This window comes from Bufo gargarizans, chromosome 1 (assembly GCF_014858855.1).
Source record: "Bufo gargarizans isolate SCDJY-AF-19 chromosome 1, ASM1485885v1, whole genome shotgun sequence".
In the NCBI taxonomy this organism is placed as follows: Eukaryota; Metazoa; Chordata; class Amphibia; order Anura; family Bufonidae; genus Bufo; species Bufo gargarizans.
In genome coordinates, this window is record NC_058080.1 from 36,211,486 (window position 1) to 36,233,232 (window position 21,747).

The 21,747-nt window shown below is 44.2% G+C and overlaps 1 protein-coding gene across 2 annotated transcripts; it reads left to right on the forward strand.

The window, feature by feature from the left end:
• The first annotated feature begins 282 nt into the window (after positions 1-282).
• On the forward strand, positions 283-20,094 carry LOC122924599 (PC-esterase domain-containing protein 1A-like). Of its 2 annotated transcripts, XM_044275898.1 has the most exons (10): positions 283-392; positions 4,086-4,181; positions 4,290-4,369; positions 11,449-11,681; positions 11,751-11,892; positions 12,279-12,519; positions 15,706-15,765; positions 15,846-15,896; positions 17,092-17,166; positions 19,003-20,094. In XM_044275898.1, exons 2-10 carry the CDS (start codon positions 4,109-4,111, stop codon positions 19,086-19,088), a joined length of 1,041 nt encoding a protein of 346 aa, XP_044131833.1. In that variant the 5' UTR covers positions 283-392; positions 4,086-4,108; the 3' UTR covers positions 19,089-20,094. The 2 variants fall into 2 exon arrangements, with proteins under 2 accessions (XP_044131833.1, XP_044131919.1); XM_044275984.1 differs by lacking the exon at positions 17,092-17,166.
• The last annotated feature ends 1,653 nt before the right edge of the window (positions 20,095-21,747 follow it).

Consider the following 21,747-nt stretch of genomic DNA (forward strand, 5'->3'; position numbering starts at 1 on the left):
ATAACAATATCTTTGACACATATGGCGACATCTTGTACTTTGGAAATCTGTCAGAGTTAATTTGACTAACACTGGACCTGAACTGGACGGGTGCCAACCATCTGGATCCTTTCTGCCCTGAAAGACAGTAAATATTTCCTGAAACCCCAGAAACATTGGTTCTTGTCCATCTTCCCAATCTTCACTATTGTGTTCCGAATGAAGTCCTCCCCGTCCCTGGCCTACAGGCCTTTATTTCCTAACACAATTACAGACGACGTTCGGAATGTGTTCTGGGGCCAGAACGTTGTGAAACAGCGGAACAGACGAGAAGTCCACAGAAAGAAGAACCAGACAACATGGAGTTTCATCTGTACTGACGCTTCTATGGATATAAACTATAGTCCTATAAGGTTAGCATTGACCATTACTCTCACACTACTATACACTGCTATACACTGCTATACACTGCTATATACTGCTATATACTGTTATGTACTGCTATACACTGTTATATACTGCTATACACTGCTATATACTGTTATATACTGCTATATACTGCTATACACTGTTATGTACTGCTATACACTGCTATATACTGCTATACACTGTTATGTACTGCTATACACTGCTATATACTGCTATACACTGTTATATACTGCTATATACTGCTATATACTGCTATACACTGTTATTTACTGCTATACACTGCTATATACTGTTATATACTGCTATACACTGTTATGTACTGCTATACACTGCTATATACTGTTATATACTGCTATATACTGCTATACACTGTTATGTACTGCTATACACTGCTATATACTGCTATACACTGTTATGTACTGCTATACACTGCTATATACTGCTATACACTGTTATATACTGCTATATACTGCTATATACTGCTATACACTGTTATTTACTGCTATACACTGCTATATACTGTTATACACTGCTATATACTGCTATGCACTGTTATATACTGCAATACACTGTTATATACTGCAATACACTGTTATGTACTGCTATATACTGATATATACTGTTATGTACTGCTATATACTGATATATACTGTTATACACTGCTATATACTGCTATACACTGTTATGTACTGCTATATACTGCTATACACTGCTATATACTGCTATATACTGTTATATACTGCTATATACTGTTATATACTGCTGTATACTGCTATATACTGTTATGTACTGCTATATACTGTTTTATACTGCTGTATACTGCTGTATACTGCTATACACTGTTATATACTGCTATATACTGGTATACACTGCTGTATACTGCTATATACTGTTATATACTGCTATACACTGTTATCTACTGCTATATACTTCTATATACTGTTATATACTGCTATACATTGCTATAGACTGCTATATACTGCTATACACTGTTATCTACTGCTATATACTGCTATATGCTGTTATATACTGCTATACACTGTTATATACTGCTATACACTGCTACACACTGTTATATACTGCTATACACTGTTATACACTCTTATATACTGCTATACACTGTTATATACTGCTATACACTGTTATATACTGCTATACACTGCTACACACTGTTATATACTGCTATATACTGCTATACACTGTTATATACTGCTATACACTGCTATACACTGTTATATACTGCTATACACTGTTATACACTCTTATATACTGCTATACACTGATATATACTACTATACACTGTTATATACTGCTATACACTGATATATACTACTATAAACTGTTATACACTCTTATATACTGCTATACACTGTTATATACTGCTATACACTGTTATATACTGCAATATACTATTCTATACTGCTATACACTGAAATGTACTGTTATACACTCTTATATACTGCTATACACTGATATATACTACTATAAACTGTTATACACTCTTATATACTGCTATACACTGTTATATACTGTTATATACTGCTATACACTGTTAAATACTGCAATATACTATTCTATACTGCTATACACTGAAATGTACTGTTATACACTCTTATATACTGTTATATACTGTTATATACTGTTATATACTACTATACACTCTTATATACTGTTATATATTGGTATACACTGTTATATACTGCTGTATATACTATTAGGAGGGACATAGCCTTCATGCTGCCTGAGGCAAAGATTGAGACTTTGATAACTTTCATATTAAAGTTTGGTAGATTGTGGGTGACACAGGAAGCGAAACACCCCAGAAATGAGAACCTCCCATCATGTACCATTTCTGATGTCTGTACGATCGGTATGATGGAACATCTGTCCCTGCCCTTCCTTTGGTACCTGGCTGGTACTTGTTGGTATTTCATATCTGCCAGCTGGTTGGGGAGAAGTGAACATGAGTAATGAGGGGACTTTAGGCTGGGCCAGAATGGAGGGAGTCATCCCCTCGGCGCACCACTGAGGGGGCAGAATAATGTGTGACCAGGAACATTCTAGTTGACACATTGGGGACCCAATTCACAACAACCATGTTCTCAATGAACCCAAAAAACTCATTAATATCAAAGCTGAATATTTTTGGAAGTAGTTTTTAGTTTGTTTTTAGTTTTAGCTATTTTAGGGGGATATCTGTGTGTGCAGGTGACTATTACTGTGCATAATTATTAGGCAACTTAACAAAAAACAAATATATACCCATTTCAATTATTTATTTTTACCAGTGAAACCAATATAACATCTCAACATTCACAAATATACATTTCTGACATTCAAAAACAAAACAAAAACAAATCAGTGACCAATATAGCCACCTTTCTTTGCAAGGACACTCAGAAGCCGCCATCCATGGATTCTGTCAGTGTTTTGATCTGTTCACCATCAACATTGCGTGCAGCAGCAACCACAGCCTCCCAGACACTGTTCAGAGAGGTGGACTGTTTTCCCTCCTTGTAAATCTCACATTTGATGATGGACCACAGGTTCTCAATGGGGTTCAGATCAGGTGAACAAGGAGGCCATGTCATTAGATTTTCTTCTTTTATACCCTTTCTTGCCAGCCACGCTGTGGAGTACTTGGACGCGTGTGATGGAGCATTGTCCTGCATGAAAATCATGTTTTTCTTGAAGGATGCAGACTTCTTCCTGTACCACTGCTTGAAGAAGGTGTCTTCCAGAAACTGGCAGTAGGACTGGAAGTTGAGCTTGACTCCATCCTCAACCCGAAAAGGCCCCACAAGCTCATCTTTGATGATACCAGCCCAAACCAGTACTCCACCTCCACCTTGCTGGCGTCTGAGTCGGACTGGAGCTCTCTGCCCTTTACCAATCCAGCCACGGGCCCATCCATCTGGCCCATCAAGACTCACTCTCATTTCATCAGTCCATAAAACCTTAGAAAAATCAGTCTTGAGATATTTCTTGGCCCAGTCTTGACGTTTCAGCTTGTGTGTCTTGTTCAGTGGTGGTCGTCTTTCAGCCTTTCTTACCTTGGCCATGTCTCTGAGTATTGCACACCTTGTGCTTTTGGGCACTCCAGTGATGTTGCAGCTCTGAAATATGGCCAAACTGGTGGCAAGTGGCATCTTGGCAGCTGCACGCTTGACTTTTCTCAGTTCATGGGCAGTTATTTTGCGCCTTGGTTTTTCCACACGCTTCTTGTGACCCTGTTGACTATTTTGAATGAAACGCTTGATTGTTCGATGATCACGCTTCAGAAGCTTTGCAATTTTAAGAGTGCTGCATCCCTCTGCAAGATATCTCACTATTTTTGCCTTTTCTGAGCCTGTCAAGTCCTTCTTTTGACCCATTTTGCCAAAGGAAAGGAAGTTGCCTAATAATTATGCACACCTGATATAGGGTGTTGATGTCATTAGACCACACCCCTTCTCATTACAGAGATGCACATCACCTAATATGCTTAATTGGTAGTAGGCTTTCGAGCCTATACAGCTTGGAGTAAGACAACATGCAGAAAGAGGATGATGTGGTCAAAATACTCATTTGCCTAATAATTCTGCACTCCCTGTATACTGGATCCTGCAGGAGGTTGTACTGTGCGATGCTGTATATGTGCACCGTCAGTGACGGCCATGTCTCTGTGTCTATTGCAGGTCCTGGATGTTGGGGTCCGGTCATGGGATGCTTCCACTCAGCAGATGTCCGCAAGTTACTGCACAACAAGTATGTTGTTGTCCTTGGAGACTCCAGTAAGTGACCACGTCCAGTAGGTACTGTGTACAGTCCTGTACCCCTCATGTGCAGAGCAGTCCTCTACCAGTAGTCAGAGCTGATGGCTCCGGGTTAATGTCTTTTAGTTCAGAGATCCGTCTACAAAGACCTGGTGAAGATGCTGCAGGACGACACATTTCTCTCTGAAGCCCAGCTGAAACGCAAGGTAAGCTTTGTGGAGATAAGAGTGGTAAATAGTCAAAGCTGAGGTGAACCATTGAAAGGATCTTCAAATCCAGTAGAGTATATAGAACATATCTACCACTTTTTTGTTTTCATTGTCACTGCTCCATGGTCTTCATGAAGGTCCTATGCTTTTGTGGTGTTGTGGCCATTCCATACTTGAGAAACAGTATGACCAAGTCGGCCGACCTATTAAGTCTCTCGATTTCCCTGGACAACTTGTCTTGCTTTGGTCGCATTATCATCCCTGAGACTTCCCTCTTCCCGTCATAACCCTAATCTTTCTGGGCATGTGTTTTGACACAGCTGAGATAGGATTCTCCTTCCATCTGAAATGTCTCTCCCTCCAACAGCCAAATTGTAAACCGTCACAGCATGAAGATGTTAGTTCTGATTGTCTCCTTCATGGAGGCAATTCCCTTGCTAAGTTCTTTATGCTCCCAGAAGGGTTTAATGCTGAGGAAAGGCTTGATCTAGCTGTCCCTGTCTCTCTCAGAAGGCTGGTACCCTGTTCAAAGGCTGGAGGCCCACGGTCTGTGGCTCAGTAATCCGAGTGGCTCCTTGGTCACAGGGCTGGTTCACCTCAGATACAAGCTGGGATGTCGCTGTAGATGCCACTGGCTGTCTGGATCCATGATGACTTGCTCTGCTGGCGCTGGAACATATACTGTTTGTGACAGCAAATTGCAGTGACCAGGTTTGAGGTGGCCCCAATGCTATGCTTGGTTCCCTGGACACCGCTGATGTGTCACCATGTACGTATTGCTGCTCTCCGGAAGGGATGCTAATTCATGGTGCACCCCAATGGGAAATAAGTCCAGAGAGTCAGGATCTGCAGTAAACCAGTGAGCTTCTTTACTGGAGAAATTCAAGTGCAAAACAATACAGATAAGGCATAAGGCTGGCTTCTCCAGACTCCTTCCTGGCAGAAGAAGGGTTTGATGCTGAGAAAAGGCCTGAGCTAGCTGTTCCCCTCTCTCTCTCAGAAGGTTGGTACCGTGGTCAAAGACTGGAGGCCCACGGTCTGTGGCTTAGTAGTCCGGGTGGCTCCTTGATCACAGGGCACATTGTTCTCAACGTATTCTTCTGGCCAGTCATGCGGACTGGTAAAGTCTCCTCTTTTAAGCACTGGTCCCTAACTGCTGAACACTAGGGGCTCTGTCTGCTTTTCCTATATACAGCTTCTAGATAGACTAGAACCTTCTAGTGGGAGGAGTGGAGTGGAGAAGCTCAGGACAAACAGATACAATGTTACACTTTTCATCTCTCATAGACTTGCATTAGAGCTTCAATTATATTCAATTGCAATGACACAGCAGTGTATACAGTTGCAAGAAAAAGTATGTGAACCCTTTGGAATGATATGGCTTTCTGCACAAATTGGTCATAAAATGTGATCTGATCTTCATCTAAGTCACAACAATAGACAATCACAGTCTGCTTAACCTAATAACACACAGAATTAAATGTTACCATGTTTTTATTGAACACACCATGTAAACATTCACAGTGCAGGTGGAAAAAGTATGTGAACCCCTAGACTAATGACATCTCCAAGAGCTAATTGGAGTGAGGTTGTAACGGACCGTTTCTGCAGACAAGGGGTTAAAATCCGTTTAGGCGATATGCCCCTTTCTGAGAGACAGGCACAGCTACTGCAGAACACCAAACTCCCGAACTGGATACAAAATAGCACTCCAAACTGGAACCTCGCGAATAGCTGCCAGCAGACGAACAGGAAAAGCATACAATCCGCTTACACTCCTGGCAATCAGTCTCTAACAGCATACAGGGAATCCCCCCAATATCGAGACAAGGCTCCGTCTTGAGGGTCAGCAGTGGTCTGACGTTCTGGCACACCCAGCCTGGTTTTTATTACAGTTCTTGCAAACACAGAACAGATACAACACATCCCCACAATGCATCATGGTTTCCTCCTCTCTGTCCCGGAGACAACCGAGGGCAATCCAATTATCTCTCAGGACAAAGGGAAGTCGCCAATACACATGTGGGGACAACAGGACAGACATCACCATTTAAACACACAATGAGACAATAGAAACACACCCAGCATATTCCTCCCCTCTGCCGATGATGATTATTGAACACAAGGGCGAATATAATTATCAAAGGCAGAGAAATACAGTTTTATAAAACATATCACAGGAACCCCAAAACATGCAATAACCCCATAACCAATATATCCTCGGAACCAGGGGATCTGGGTGAACCACATGTCCAAAATTCACCCACATCCGTTCAGTAGTTTGGAAGATACAGTTACACTGAAAATATACAAGTTATACAGAAAATAGTCACTAATAAATGTGTCCCCTGTTTGGTAGTTTCAAACTACTGAATGATGTCTCTGTGCACCAAATACAGGCAAGATAGCACCGTGTGGAAAGTCAGAACAGTGTCTGTGAGCTAAAATGGCCGCTATCTATTGTTCTCACCATGTGCTTCATCCAAGCAAGTAAGGCAAATGATGCAATCCAGGGACAGAGGGCTTGCTGTTCATCAGTCCACGGTAAGACAAATTGTCTATAAATGGAGACAGTTCAGCACTGCTGCTACTCTCCCTAGGAGTGGCCGTCCTGTAAAGATGACTGCAAGAGCACAGCGCAGACTGCTCAATGAGGTGAAGAAGAATCCTAGAGTGTCAGCTAAAGACTTACAAGTCTCTGGCATATAGTAACATCCCTGTTAGCGAATCTATGATACGTAAAACACTAAACAAGAATGTATTCCATAGGAGGATGCCACAGAGGAAGCCACTGCTGTCCAAAAAAAACCATTGCTGCATGTTTACAGTTTGCACGAGAGCAGCTGGATGTTCCACAGCAGTACTGGCAAAATATTCTGTGGACAGATGAAACCAAAGTTGAGTTGTTTGGAAGAAACACAGAACACTATGTGTGGAGAAAAAGAGGCACAGCACACCAACATCAAAACCTCATCCCAACTGTGAAGTATGGTGGTGGGGGCATCATGGTTTGGGGCTGCTTTGCTGCGTCAGGGCCTGGACGGATTGCTATCATCGAAGGAAAAATTAATTCACAAGTTTATCAAGACATTTTACAGGAGAACTTAAGGCCATCTGTCCACCAGCTGAAGCTCAACAGAAGATGGATGTTGCAACAGGACAACGACCCAAAGCATAGAAGTAAATCAACAACAGAATGGCTTAAACAGAAGAAAATCCGCCTTCTGGAGCGGCCCAGTCAGAGTCCTGACCTCAACCCGATTGAGATGCTGTGGCAGGACCTCAAGAAAGCGATTCACACCAGACATCCCAAGAATATTGCTGAACTGAAACCGTTCTGTAAAGAGGAATGGTGAAGAATTACTCCTGACCGTTGTGCGCGTCTGATCTGCAACTACAGGGAACGTTTGGTGGAAGTTATTGCTGCCAAAGGAGGTTCAACCAGTTATTAAATACAAGGGTTCACATACTTTTTTCACCTGCACTGTGAATGTTTACATGGTGTGTTCAATAAAAACATGGTAACATTTAACTCTTTGTGTGTTATTAGGTTAAGCAGATTGTGATTGTCTATTGTTGTGACTTAGATGAAGATCAGATCACATTTTATGACCAATTTGTGCAGAAATCCATATCATTCCAAAGGGTTCACATACTTTTTCTTGCAACTGTATCTATCTCAGGGTTTCTCAACTCCGGTCCTCGGGACCCACCTACCAGTCATGTTTTCAGGATTTCCTTAGTATTGAGCAGGTGATATAATTAGTGTCAATGCATCAGGACTTACCACAGGTATTCATTCTGTGGGATATTCTCAAATCCAGACTGGTAGGTGGGTCCCGAGGACCGGAGTTGAGAAACCCTGATCTATCTAGACACATACAAGATGTTTTAGACTAAGAAGACTTATTAACTGTCCATTTAGTATTTTGTTAAAATCAGCAATTGATATGATATATATGGTGTATATGTTTTCAAGGATAAGCAGGAAGCCGTCTGTAACCACAGGTGGTGTTCAAGGCCATTCAAAGAAAGACTCCTTATTTTTAATAAGATAGGAGTTTCTCGTTTTTTCCTGATGTGAAATTCCACAGAAGTGCCTTAACCCTAATCATGTAAGAAAAAACCTATATAAGCGATGTATTCAGACTGTGCTTCAGACAACTCTTGAGCAACTACTGCTATAATGACTTGTCTCCTTGAACAAGAAAATAAACACCCTATGACTCCGACGAAAACTGCACCTCAATTGAGAATTTTGTTAAAGGAGTTTTCTAGGTTCAGAGCTGACCCCGGACATATCCCCACCTCCCCCACTCAGCCCCTCTGACATGAGCATCGGAGCCTTTCACTCTCCGATGCTCACCCTTTACTGCCCTAGCCAGTAAAATGCCTAAGTGCTAAATCCCGCCCATCACTGCCGGTGACGTCACTGAGAACACTGCCAGGTGAGAAATGTAAACAAATCCCTTGCCCTGAGCGATACAGCTGAATCCGGACAACCTCTTTAACAAGGTGGTTTGTAATGACAGTGGACACAGGTCTCAGCTGGAGGCACAAGGTCCTCTCAGGAGTCCAGCCTCAGTGTGTTGTCGCTGCAGGCCTTACTTCTGTCCCTTCAACATTAGACCTACTTCCCAGTTGGTCACCAGGTCAAAGTTTAGTTGGACAATGCCATAACAATTACCCACGTAACCCAGGAGAGTGGGCCCTTTGTCCTGAAGTCTTCCGTGAGATCTGTTTAAGATGGTGCCAGATGGATATAGAAGGCATCTGAATTAAACAGCTATCTAGCATCCTTTGTGTCCCAAACTCAGGATCCTCTAGCACTTGTGGTGGAGGCACTAGCAGGGGTGGATTGTCCATAGACAATACAGGGAAATTTCCAGGTGGGCCACTGCCCAGGGGGCTGCCCAAGCCGCCATCTCTGCTGCTGGCTGGGTACATAATATGCTATCAGTGGTAATTAACTCTGTGAGAATCAGGTACTTATGTACCCGGCCAGCGACATGTCCTCCTGAATTCAACTATGTCCCGCAGAAAATGGCTTCTATTGAAGGCCACCACAGTGGGACAGCTTTGGGGGCAATATATTGTGCGGCACTGTGTTATGTGGTATTTTGCGCTATGGTATGGTCAGAACCCTCCCCCTACTGTTGTTGCCCCACCTACTGTCAATTTAGACCCTCTTACAATATGGGGCCACCTTTAGGTATTTTTTCCAGGGCCACTTTAGGTTCCCAATCTGCCCTTGGGCACTAGTCATCCCATGGAATCAGTCTGCCTTTCACTGCAGGTATATGAACCTGGTTGTGTTACTGTCTGACATTTCTTGAGGTCTCACTGTTGGAGAAGACCTTCTCTCTCACAGTCCACTTTTGCTGCCAACTTTAGCTATTCTTCGTTAATTGACATCAACAAGTCATCCAAACAATGCATTAGAGTAGAATAGCCATCATCTTCTCAGATTTACCATAAAACATAGAAGTCTTTTTTCCGAGGGTGCCATGCAATATTTCCATCCGTTGTACGATTCTCTCTCTCACTTTCCTTCAGGGAGGACGGATATGGTGCTTGGCTTTATCTCCCTCAACGGTCAGCACTGTCCCATTTCTTTACAGTGCCAGTGACCTTTTGCAACCAAGTCAGCTTTCCATACATTTTTCAAAGAGTGGCCCATGCTGTGCCTCTCTATAGTCACCCCTCAGTGAGCCAATCAGCTTTCAGCTTGGTGTCCATTACAAGCACCAGTCAGGGGATTTAAGACCGTAATTTAGTGTTTGTTATTGCCTGTGATTTATATGTACCTGGCTCAATGTTTGCTCTGTGTTCAGTCTGCATTGCATTCCAGTTTAGTTCTTCCTGTGAATTGACCTCGGCTTGTTGCTGGATTAATCCCTCATCTACTGTTTTAGTTTCTACTGACTCTCCAGGCTTTGACTCTGTGGCTAGTTTCTGGATTAACCCCTCATCTACTGTTTGGGTTTTTACTGACTCTCCAGGCTTTGACTCTGTGGCTTGTTCCTGGATTAATCCCTCATCTACTGTTTTTGTTTCTACTGACTCTCCAGGCTTTGACTCTGTGGATAGTTTCTTGATTAACCCCTCATCTACTATTTTGATTTCTACGGACTCCCCAGGCTTTGACTCTGTGGTTAGTTTCTGGATTAACCCCTCCTCTACAGTTTTGGTTTCTACTGACTCTCCAGGCTTTGACTCTGTGGCTTGTTCCTGGATTAATCCCTCATCTACTGTTTTGGTTTCTACTGACTCTCCAGGCTTTGACTCTGTGGCTTGTTCCTGGATTAATCTCTCATCTACTGTTTTGGTTTCTACTGACTCTCCAGGCTTTGACTCTGTGGCTTGTTCCTGGATTAATCCCTCATCTACTGTTTTGGTTTCTACTGACTCTCCAGGCTTTGACTCTTTGGCTAGTTTCTGGATTAACCCCTCATCTACTGTTTTCGTTTTTACTGACTCTCCAGGCTTTGACTCTGTGGCTTGTTCCTGGATTAATCCCTCATCTACTGTTTTTGTTTCTACTGACTCTCCAGGCTTTGACTCTGTGGCTAGTTTCTGTATTAACCCCTCATCTACTGTTTTGGTTTCTACTGACTCTCCAGGCTTTGACTCTGTGGCTAGTTTCTGTATTAACCCCTCATCTACTGTTTTGGTTTCTAAACATGCATAGATAAGTTACTAGTAGTCACCAGCCAGATAGTTTAGCAGTGTGTACATCTTCTGTGCCATTTATTATCCCTGATCACCATATACTGGAATGAACACTGATGGATTCTGATTGTATTATCTGTATGATCCTCATTATCACTTGGATTACTGAGTTATAAATGTGTAGGGCAGCGATGCAGAAGAGGAAGCGTCCCGTGAATTTGTATCCTGTCCTACCTGATGTTAAAATTTTACATCTCTCAATTTCTGAGCTCTTCAGTAATGAGCGGACCTCTCTTGAAACTCTCTGTGCTGCTGTGGACCCTGACCCTTCCTGTTTGTGACCTAGCACAAGAGCCCATATCCTCCAGCACTTGGTTCAGCCATTGTATGTGTTTTCTCTGCAGGGGGAGCTATCTTTTGAGAATGACGCTCTGGTGGAGGGCGGCGAGCTGGATGGACTGCACAATGAAACCACCTTCCGAGAAGTGCGGCAGTACCGGAGCGGCCACCATCTTGTACGTTTCTACTTTCTGACCCGCGTCTACTCTACTTACCTGGAGAGCGTACTCTCGGATTTCCAGAGCGACCCCCAGCCCGATGTGCTGATAGCAAACTCCTGCGTCTGGGATGTCAATAGGTGACCGCCGCATTTCAGTGTAGCCGCCATTTTTATAAAATAGATTCTCACTGTCCTCACTTCCTGTAGGTACAACGACAAACATCTGGAGGCTTACAAGACCAACCTGGACACGATGTTCCAGCGCCTCAAGGAGGTGCTGAGCCCCGAATGCCTCATCATATGGAACACGACCATGCCGGTCGGGTACAAGGATAGCGAAATCTTAGGGGTAACTGCACCAATGTCTGTGTCAGGGAAGACAGTCCACCCGTAAAGTGATGTGAGTGGTGCTGTCCATATGGATAAAGCAGATGCCATGTTGACACCTGCTCCGTTGTGTCACCATGATGAGACTGACCATGTGGCACAGACTAAATTGGACATCTGATAAGTAGTCACACCCTGTAAGTCCCTGTTTACATTATGATACTGGCCTCAGTTTGAGATAAACACAGAGGAAAGCCCCGAACATACACCTGGGATGAAGGCCTGGGATTAGTCTCCCGTAGAGTCACATCATTGGGCCTTGGTGGTCCGGTTGTGCGGGGCGGGGGGGGGGGGAGAGTTTACTTACCCCCATGTAACCCCTTTGCTGTTCTGGGTTTCTGTCTCCAGTACATGGTACACAACCTAAGGATGGACGTCGTGGAGGGGAACTTCTTCAGCGCCACTTTGGCGAATTTGCACAAGCTGGATGTGCTGGACATGCACTATCACTTCCGCTGTGACCTGCATCTCAGATGCCGGGACTCCATCCATTGGAACCAGGTGGCTCATCGGAAGTACACCCAGATCCTTCTGACCCATATTGCACAGGCATGGGGGGTGGAGGTGCCGAAGGGCAAGATCCTGGAAGGTGAGGGACACAACTCATCTCTGAAAGGGGTTGTCTGAGTAATTGTTTTGTTCTTTGTATGTTTCTAACTAATCAAATGTAAAGTCTTTACCATGCACTTACTGCATCAACAGTTGCTGCTTTCTCAGATTTCACTGAGGGTCACATGATCTATGATGTCCGCTTCTCTCCCTGCTCTGATGATGTTTCGTGCACAAGCCTGAGAGAGCTGATCTGTGTCTGTACACGAGACGTCACTGTGCTGGCCACGCCCCTGCACTGCTATCACTGTGCTGACCATGCCCCCTGCACCACGTCACTGTGCTGGCCACACCCCCTGCACTACCATCACTGTGCTGGCCACACACCCCTGCTCTGTCATCTGCTCTCTCCCTGGATTCTTCAGAAAAAAACTTTAACACCTTCAGTAGCACAGATTTAAGGAGACAAATGCTGGGCACAGGAGCTGAAAGACTGGAGGAGTTCTGCAGAGCATTGCACAAGAACAGGTAGAGGGAAGTTCTTGTGTGTATCAGCAGTGTTATTGTACAGCTGGGACTTGTAGTCCCACACATATAACATGCTGCTGAGTCTCCCAGCGGGCAGACATGTCACACTTAGGGCAGCACTCAGGGCAGCACTGAGTCTCCCAGCAGGCAGACATGTCACACGGGGGGGGGGGGGCACACATATTTATGAGGAAAACCTCAGATTGTTGTTATTGCAGGTAAACAAAGGGCCAGAAGAGAACCAGGGAAATGGGAAAATACAGTTGCAAGAAAAAGTATCTGAACCCGTTGGAATGATATGGGTTTCTGCACAAATTGGTCATAAAATGTGATCTGATCTTCATCTAAGTCACAACAATACAGTCTGCTTAACCTAATAACACACAAAGAATTTCATGTTACCATGTTTTTATTGAACACACCATGTAAACATTCACAGTGCAGGTGGAAAAAGTATGTGAACCCCTAGACTAATGACATCTCCAAGAGCTAATTGGCTAATTGGAGTGAGGTGTCAGCCAACTGGAGTCCAATCAATGAGATGAGATTGGAGGTGTTGGTTACAGCTGCCCTGCCCTATAAAGAACACGCACCAGTTCTGGGTTTGCTTTTCACAAGAAGCATTGCCTGATGTGAATGATGCCTCGCACAAAAGAGCTCTCAGAAGACCTACGATTAAGAATTGTTGACTTGAATAAAGCTGGAAAGGGTTATAAAAGTATCTCCAAAAGCCTTGCTGTTCATCAGTCCACGGTAAGACAAATTGTCTATAAATGGAGAAAGTTCAGCACTGCTGCTACTCTCCCTAGGAGCGGCCGTCCTGTAAAGATGACTTCAAGAGCACAGCGCAGACTGCTCAGTGAGGTGAAGAAGAATCCTAGAGTGTCAGCTAAAGACTTACAAAAGTCTCTGGCATATGCTGACATCCCTGTTAGCGAATCTACGATACGTAAAACACTAAACAAGAATGGATTTCATGGGAGGACACCACAGAGGAAGCCACTGCTGTCCAAAAAAAACATTGCTGCACGTTTACAGTTTGCACAAGAGCACCTGGATGTCCCACAGCAGTACTGGCAAAATATTCTTTGGACAGATGAAACCAAAGTGGAGTTGTTTGGAAGAAACACAGAACACTATGTGTGGAGAAAAAGAGGCACAGCACACCAACCTCAAAACCTCATCCCAACTGTGAGGTATGGTGGTGGGGGCATCATGGTTTGGGGCTGCTTTGCTGCGTCAGGCCCTGGACGGATTGCTATCATCGAAGGAAAAATGAATTCCCAAGTTTATCAAGACATTCTGCAGGAGAACTTAAGGCCATCTGTCCACCAGCTGAAGCTCAACAGAAGATGGGTGTTGCAACAGGACAACGACCCAAAGCATAGAAGTAAATCAACAACAGAATGGCTTAAACAGAAGAAAATACTCCTTCTGGAGAGGCCCAGTCAGAGTCCTGACCTCAACCCGATTGAGATGCTGTGGCAGGACCTCCAGAAAGCGATTCACACCGGACATCCCAAGAATATTGCTGAACTGAAACAGTTCTGTAAAGAGGAATGGTCAAGAAGTACTCCTGACCGTTGTGCACGTCTGATCTGCAACTACAGGAAACGTTTGGTGGAAGTTATTGCTGCCAAAGGAGGTTCAACCAGTTATTAAATCCAAGGGTTCACATACTTTTCCACCTGCACTGTGAATGTTCACATGGTGTGTTCAATAAAAACATGGTAACATTTAACTCTTTGTGTGTTATTAGTTTAAGCAGACTGTGATTGTCTATTGTTGTGACTTAGATGAAGATCAGATCACATTTTATGACCAATTTGTGCAGAAATCCATATCATTCCAAAGGGTTCACATACTTTTTCTTGCAACTGTAGATATCTTTTTTGCCTAAAAATTGCTTAGCTTAGTTCTATATTGCTGCCCATCAGAATTACAGGGCTATTTTTTTTCATGACTTGGACAACCCCTTTAAGGCAGGTTTACCCTGCAGAATGTTACAGCTGATTGTCAGGAAGGAAGCATTCCTTCCCGACAGGAAAGGAGACACATTTACATGCAGCGATCTCCTTCACAGTATGAGGACGAGCAGTCGCTATTGCTATCTCTCGTCCTTATACAGAATCATGGTTTCTGGGCAGCAGATCACAGTTTAGACTGCACGATCTGCTGCCCAGAAATAATCATTGGTGGTGCCTGCACGAAAGACAGGATCACCCAATAAACGAGCGTTTCCCTAGTTTTGGCAGCACATTTAGATAGGCAGATTGTCGGGAGAAGCATTCACAGGAACGGTTGTTCCCGAAAATCGGCGGTGTAAATCCTTTAAACCATATTATCTGTACCCCACCCGCACTGCTTCCTGTCATCTGAGGAGCTCACGGTCTAGTCTATCTGTTATAATCGGATGTTGTGCTATGTAACATAATGAGCTGTCTGCTTACAACCTGTCCTGCTCCTTCTGCCCCGATATTTAATGTTCTAATGTTCACACCGAGCCTCCGGACTCCATTGCATGGAGAAAAGCTCTCTATCCCAAGTTGCCCCTATAATCCAAGAGCGAGAGCGCTGCAGTCAGAACTATTGTTACCTCCTTCCAAGTTATGGGACCACAATAAACTGGAGGCTGGTGTGTGCTGGGGACACAGTGTGGGGGCAGCGTCTCATGGTCTCATCACCTCTCTGTCTGCAGAGACTGCGTATATACCAGGGTACACATCCTTCGATGAGAGTGGTATTAACGACATGCCCGGTGAGTGTCACTGTATTCTTCTGCTCCTCTGTGTGCGTATCAATTAACAGTATGTGTAACCTGTGTCCTCTGCCTTCTAGATTTCCTCTCCCTTGGATACTACACTGATGAAAAGATAATCAACTCAGATGGTAAGAACCAGACACAAAGTGTCTCCCTGCCTTCTCAACAATAACATCTCTTTCTGCACATGTCATTGGCACCTTCTCCTTCTCTACCGTGTAATCTCCTCCTTCTCCTCCCCCATGACATCTTTTCCTCCTCCAGCACCATGTCTTCTTCTCCTCCTCCTGTACCATATACTTTCTTCCTCCTCCTCTTGCACCATGTTCTCTCTTCCTCCATCTCCTCTTCTTGCACCATGTCCTCTCTTTCTCCTCCTCCTGCACAATGTCTTCTTCTCCTCCTGTACTATATACTTTCTTCCTCCTCCTGCATCATCTCCTTCTATTGCACCATGCCCTCTCTTCCTACAGCTCCTACTCTTGCACCATGTCCTCTCTTCTTCCTCCTCCTGCACTATATCCTCCTCTTGCACCATCTCCCTGCATTGCTTCTCCTCCAGCACCTTCTCCTCTATTGGTTCTCCTCTTCTTGCACCATCTCCTTCTCTTGCACCATGTCCTCTTCTCCTCATGTACCATATCCTCCTCTTGCACCATCTCCTCCTCTTGCACCATCTCCTCCTCTTGCACCATATCCTCTCCTCCTCATGTGCCATCTCCTCCTCTTGCACCATGTCCTCTATTGGTTCTCCTCCTGCACCATCTCCTCCTCTTGCACCATGTCCTCTCCTTCTCATGTACCATCTCCTCCTCTTGCACCATGTCCTCTCTTCCTCATGTACCATCTCCTCCTCTTGCACCACGTCCTCTCCTCCTCATGTACCATCTCCTCCTCTTGCACCACGTCCTCTCCTCCTCATGTACCATCTCCTCCTCTTGCACCACGTCCTCTCCTCCTCATGTACCATCTCCTCCTCTTGCACCATGTCCTCTCCTCCTCATGTACCATCTCCACTTTTTGCACCACATCCTCTCCTCCTCATGTACCATCTCCTCCTCTTGCACCATCTCCTCCTCTTGCACCATGTCCTCTCCTCCTCCTGTACCATCTTCTCCTCTTGCACCATGTCCTCTCCTCCTCCTGTACCATCTCCTCCTCTTTCACCATGTCCTCTCCTCCTCCTGTCCCATCGCCTCCTCATCCTGTACCATGTCTTCTCTTCCTCCCCTAACACCATCTCCACCCTTGCACTGTGTATATGTGTGTGTATATAGAGTATATCTGTATATGGTTTACATTGATGGTGTTTTCTGTGTTTAGCTGCTTCGCCCTTTGTGACTGACAGCCCTCTACTGACTGCTAACATAACCCCTGGCTACTTCACCCCTTCTCCAGGTAATGACCCCAGTGTCCAAGGTTGAGGGCGGGGGAATCTACCTGAGCTCTGAACTCTGAGCTTCATCACCCTGCTATTTTGGGGTAAAGACAGCACCACAGAATGACCCTCACACCTGTGGTCACATTTAGCTCCTCCTATAATCCACCCTGTTAAATCAAAACACCCTAATAGAGGCAGCAGGGTCATTGTGACTGAACTGTATGAAGATGTGACGGTGACATGAGCTCGGGTTATTCCTGTGCATCGTTTAAACAGTATGGCATTAGTTTCTACCACTGCTCCTAGCAGGATTAGACGAAAGCAGAACCACCACCCCCCGTACTATTACTACTATCCCCACCAGCAATACCACCGGTATTATTAGCAACACCAGCAATATTACCACCACCAGCAGTACCACTATCCTGACTAGTACTCCAGTACTATCACCACCAGTACTAGTATGATCACCAGTCATACCACCAGCAGTACTGCACTCCAGTCAGGGGCATTACCACTACCACTACCATTAGGGACCACTAGCCTCATTAGTATTCACTTCAGTGCAGTAAATATTAATGAAGCTGTGCTGGACATGGCTTGGGGGGGGGGGGGGGGGGGGGAAGGCGCGATATCAGCACATAGACTTTCACTAAAGAACTTAATTTTCAGGTATTTATCAGGATTGGAACCCCAGACCTTCTGTATGGCAGACAAGAGTTACTATTACACTGCGGACCTGCCACCCTAGAAGGATTGTATTCTCTGTTCTTAAAAAGCCATTTCCTTCTAAGACATAATATTAAATAGTATATTACTGAAATAAAGGAGAAAATCCCCATGAATAATGTGTTCACTCAGGTATTATGATTACAGGGATACCAAATACTGTTTTGTGATATTTCTTCATATGCTTTATTTTTTTTTAGTAACAATAACTTAGCAAAAATTGTAACTTCATCATAATAGAAAAAAAATGGAAAGTAAAAATGTTATTTATCTGCACCAACTTTTACTATAGAGATTATTCCACAGGTCTTTGAACCCTAAACCTTCTGTATGGTAAACAGCAGCCCTACCCACTAGTCTATAGCAAAACCCTGGGGTAAAGAGGATTTTTTATGCCTCGTAGTATTACTGTTTTCTTCATACGCACTGTACCTTTGTAAGCACAGAAAACTATGGGGGTAATTTACTAATATAAAATACTCCTAAATTAGCCCGTCTCATTCATCATTTTCTACACCTGTTTTAGGCATAGAAAATGGTCTACATGTAAGGCGGCTCTGAAGCTGTCTTATATTTCGAACTGGTGCTGGATGCGCAGAAGTTATGGAGAGGCCTGCGCCTCTTCATGACCTCATGGGATCCTCCGCTAGATATGGGGTTTATTAAGACCGGCGTCTAAAACGTTGGTCTTAATAAATGTGCCCCTCGGTCTTTACAATAGAGCAGTCCTATAGACTAGTGGTAAGTCTGTCGCCTGCTGTACTGAAGGTCTGGGGATCAAATTCTACCAAGACCTGTAGAGTAACCTTTATGGTAAACGTTATGGCAGAAAATAGAATTTGTACTTTCCTCCATTTTTATGGGGAAATTTACAATTTTCTGCAAAGTTATTGTTACTAACAAAAACAATGAAGCAAATCGGGGCTTTACTGGCATCAAATCTATTGCTGTAGTCACATCCAGAGCTGCAGTCACACGCCTGCTCTTCCTTAACACTCAGTAGAACTAGGGGCAGTTTTGGAGGTGACTAGAGTAAGACATGATGTAACTCAGGCTCAGGATATGCAGCTTTCAGATGTTGTGGGTTTCCCTAAAGTCAATAATAAGACTATTCCTTCCTGCAGGTCCTATGTTCACTCGTCCTCCATTTGCCCGAAGGAAAATGAAGATCACGTCGTGGAGGGGTGGCCGAATGCATCCGTACTGCTGAGCGCCATTTTAACTGCCTGGTATCTACTGACCTGAACCTGATGGACATCCTCCAGCTCACAGCCGCTGCTGGACTCCACGGTCCTGTCTAGTATGTCCCATGATTACTTCTGGATTGACTCTCTCTGCCCGTCTTTGGATCATCACTCACTTACATTAGACTGGATGAAGGCGGCCATCGCATCTAGTCTGTGGGAACACAAACTGTATTGATAAGTGCTAATGAGACACAGATCGGTGGCCTGGTGGTCTGAGGCAATAAAGTTGTTAGGGTTAGCATTCCTATTGATCCAGGTTACTGAAAGGGTTACTATCAATATCCCTGGTGGTCTAGGACAGGAAACGGGTTAATGTCTATACCTAGTGGTCGATGGCAATACATCTGTCAGTATCCTTAATGATCCAGGTTAGTTAAAGGGTTAATGTCAATGTTCCTGGTGGTCTACTCTAGGCCAGTGAAGGGGCCAAAGTCAGTATTACTGGTGGTCTAGGGCAGTGATAACGTTAATATCAATATCCATGGTCATCAAGGCTGGTGAAGGGGTTAATGTCTGTATCGCTGGTGGTGTAGGACAGTGAACTAGTTGGCCTCCATATACCTGGGGTGGAAGTGGGTAAACTACAGTATCCATGGTAGTCTAGGGCAGTGAAGGTTTTAAATGAGGAGATTCAACTGATCGAGACCTTGGACAGACACTGAATAAAGTAGTGTGAAAAGAGCCCAACTCTGTAGTGATAGCATTATTGTGGTCCCGAGCAGCCTGCTGAGCCCAGGGCCAGGATTGTATGACTTGTCAGTATTAAGTAGTATTAATCAGAAGCCTGACAGATTTTAAATGAAATACATGTTCTATGTGTATTCAGCTTCTGCTGCACATTTACATGCACCTTTTATTATGGTGTTTGGTATGGATTTATCTGCGTCCATTCTGTGCCTGATGAAGGGGTCAAACCGACGCTAGAACGCTTTGTCCACTGTGAATAAAGTCACCGATACTTATATCTTGTACCATTGTTTGTGCCTGTATTTAGGGGGTCTAGCCAGGAGTCTTTTTAGGGGTTCTGGCCTGACATCTGAATTAATTTAGGAAGTCTGGTCTGAAAGAATCTAGGAAGTCTGGTCTGGAGTGTTAATTAATTTAGGGGCCTGGATTTATTTGTGTTGTGCTTTATACAGTACAGACCAAAAGTTTGGACGCACCTTCTCATTCAAACAGTTTTCTTTATTTTCCTGACTATGAAAATGGTAGATTCACACTGAAGGCATCAAAACTATGAATTAACACATGTGGAATTTTATACATAACAAAAAAGTGTGAAACAACTGAAAATATGTCATATTCTAGGTTCTTCAAAGTAGCCACCTTTTGCTATGATTACTGCTTTGCACACTCTTGGCATTCTCTTGATGAGCTTCAAGAGGTAGTCACCTGAAATGGTCTTCCAACAGTCTTGAAGGAGTTCCCAGAGATGCTTAGCACTTGTTGGCCCTTTTGCCTTCACTCTGCGGTCCAGCTCACCCCAAACCATCTCGATTGGGTTCAGGTCCGGTGACTGAGAAGGCCAGGTCATCTGGCGTAGCACCCCATCACTCTCCTTCATGGTCAAATAGCCCTTACACAGCCTGGAGGTGTGTTTGGGGTCATTGTCCTGTTGAAAAACAAATGATGGTCCAACTAAACGCAAACCGGATGGAATAGCATGCCGCTGCAAGATGCTGTGGTAGCCATGCTGGTTCAGTATGCCTTCAATTTTGAATAAATCCCCAACAGTGTCACCAGCAAAGCACCCCCACACCATCACACCTCCTCCTCCATGCTTCACGGTGGGAACCAGGCATGTAGAGTCCATCCGTTCAACTTTTCTGCGTCGCACAAAGACACGGTGGTTGGAACCAAAGATCTCAAATTTGGACTCATCAGACCAAAGCACAGATTTCCACTGGTCTAATGTCCATTCCTTGTGTTCTTTAGCCCAAACAAGTCTCTTCTGCTTGTTGCCTGTCCTTAGCAGTGGTTTCCTAGCAGATATTCTACCATGAAGGCCTGATTCACACAGTCTCCTCTTAACAGTTGTTCTAGAGATGTGTCTGCTGCTAGGACTCTGTGTGGCATTGACCTGGTCTCTAATCTGAGCTGCTGTCAACCTGCGATTTCTGAGGCTGGTGACTCGGATGAACTTATCCTCCGCAGCAGAGGTGACTCTTGGTCTTCCTTTCCTGGGGCGGTCCGCATGTGAGCCAGTTTCTTTGTAGCGCTTGGTGGTTTTTGTGACTGCACTTGGGGACACTTTCAAAGTTTTCCCAATTTTTCGGACTGACTGACCTTCATTTCTTAAAGTAAGTATGGCCACTCGTTTTTCTTTACTTAGCTGCTTTTTTCTTGCCATAATACAAATTCTAACAGTCTATTTAGTAGGACTATCCGCTGTGTATCCACCTGACTTCTCCACAACGCAACTGATGGTCCCAACCCCATTTATAAGGCAAGAAATCCCACTTATTACACCTGACAGGGCACACCTGTGAAGTGAAACCCATTTCAGGTGACTACCTCTTGAAGCTCATCAAGAGAATGCCAAGAGTGTGCAAAGCAGTAATCAAAGCAAAAGGTGGCTACTTTGAAGAACCTAGAATATGACATATTTTCAGTTCTTTCACA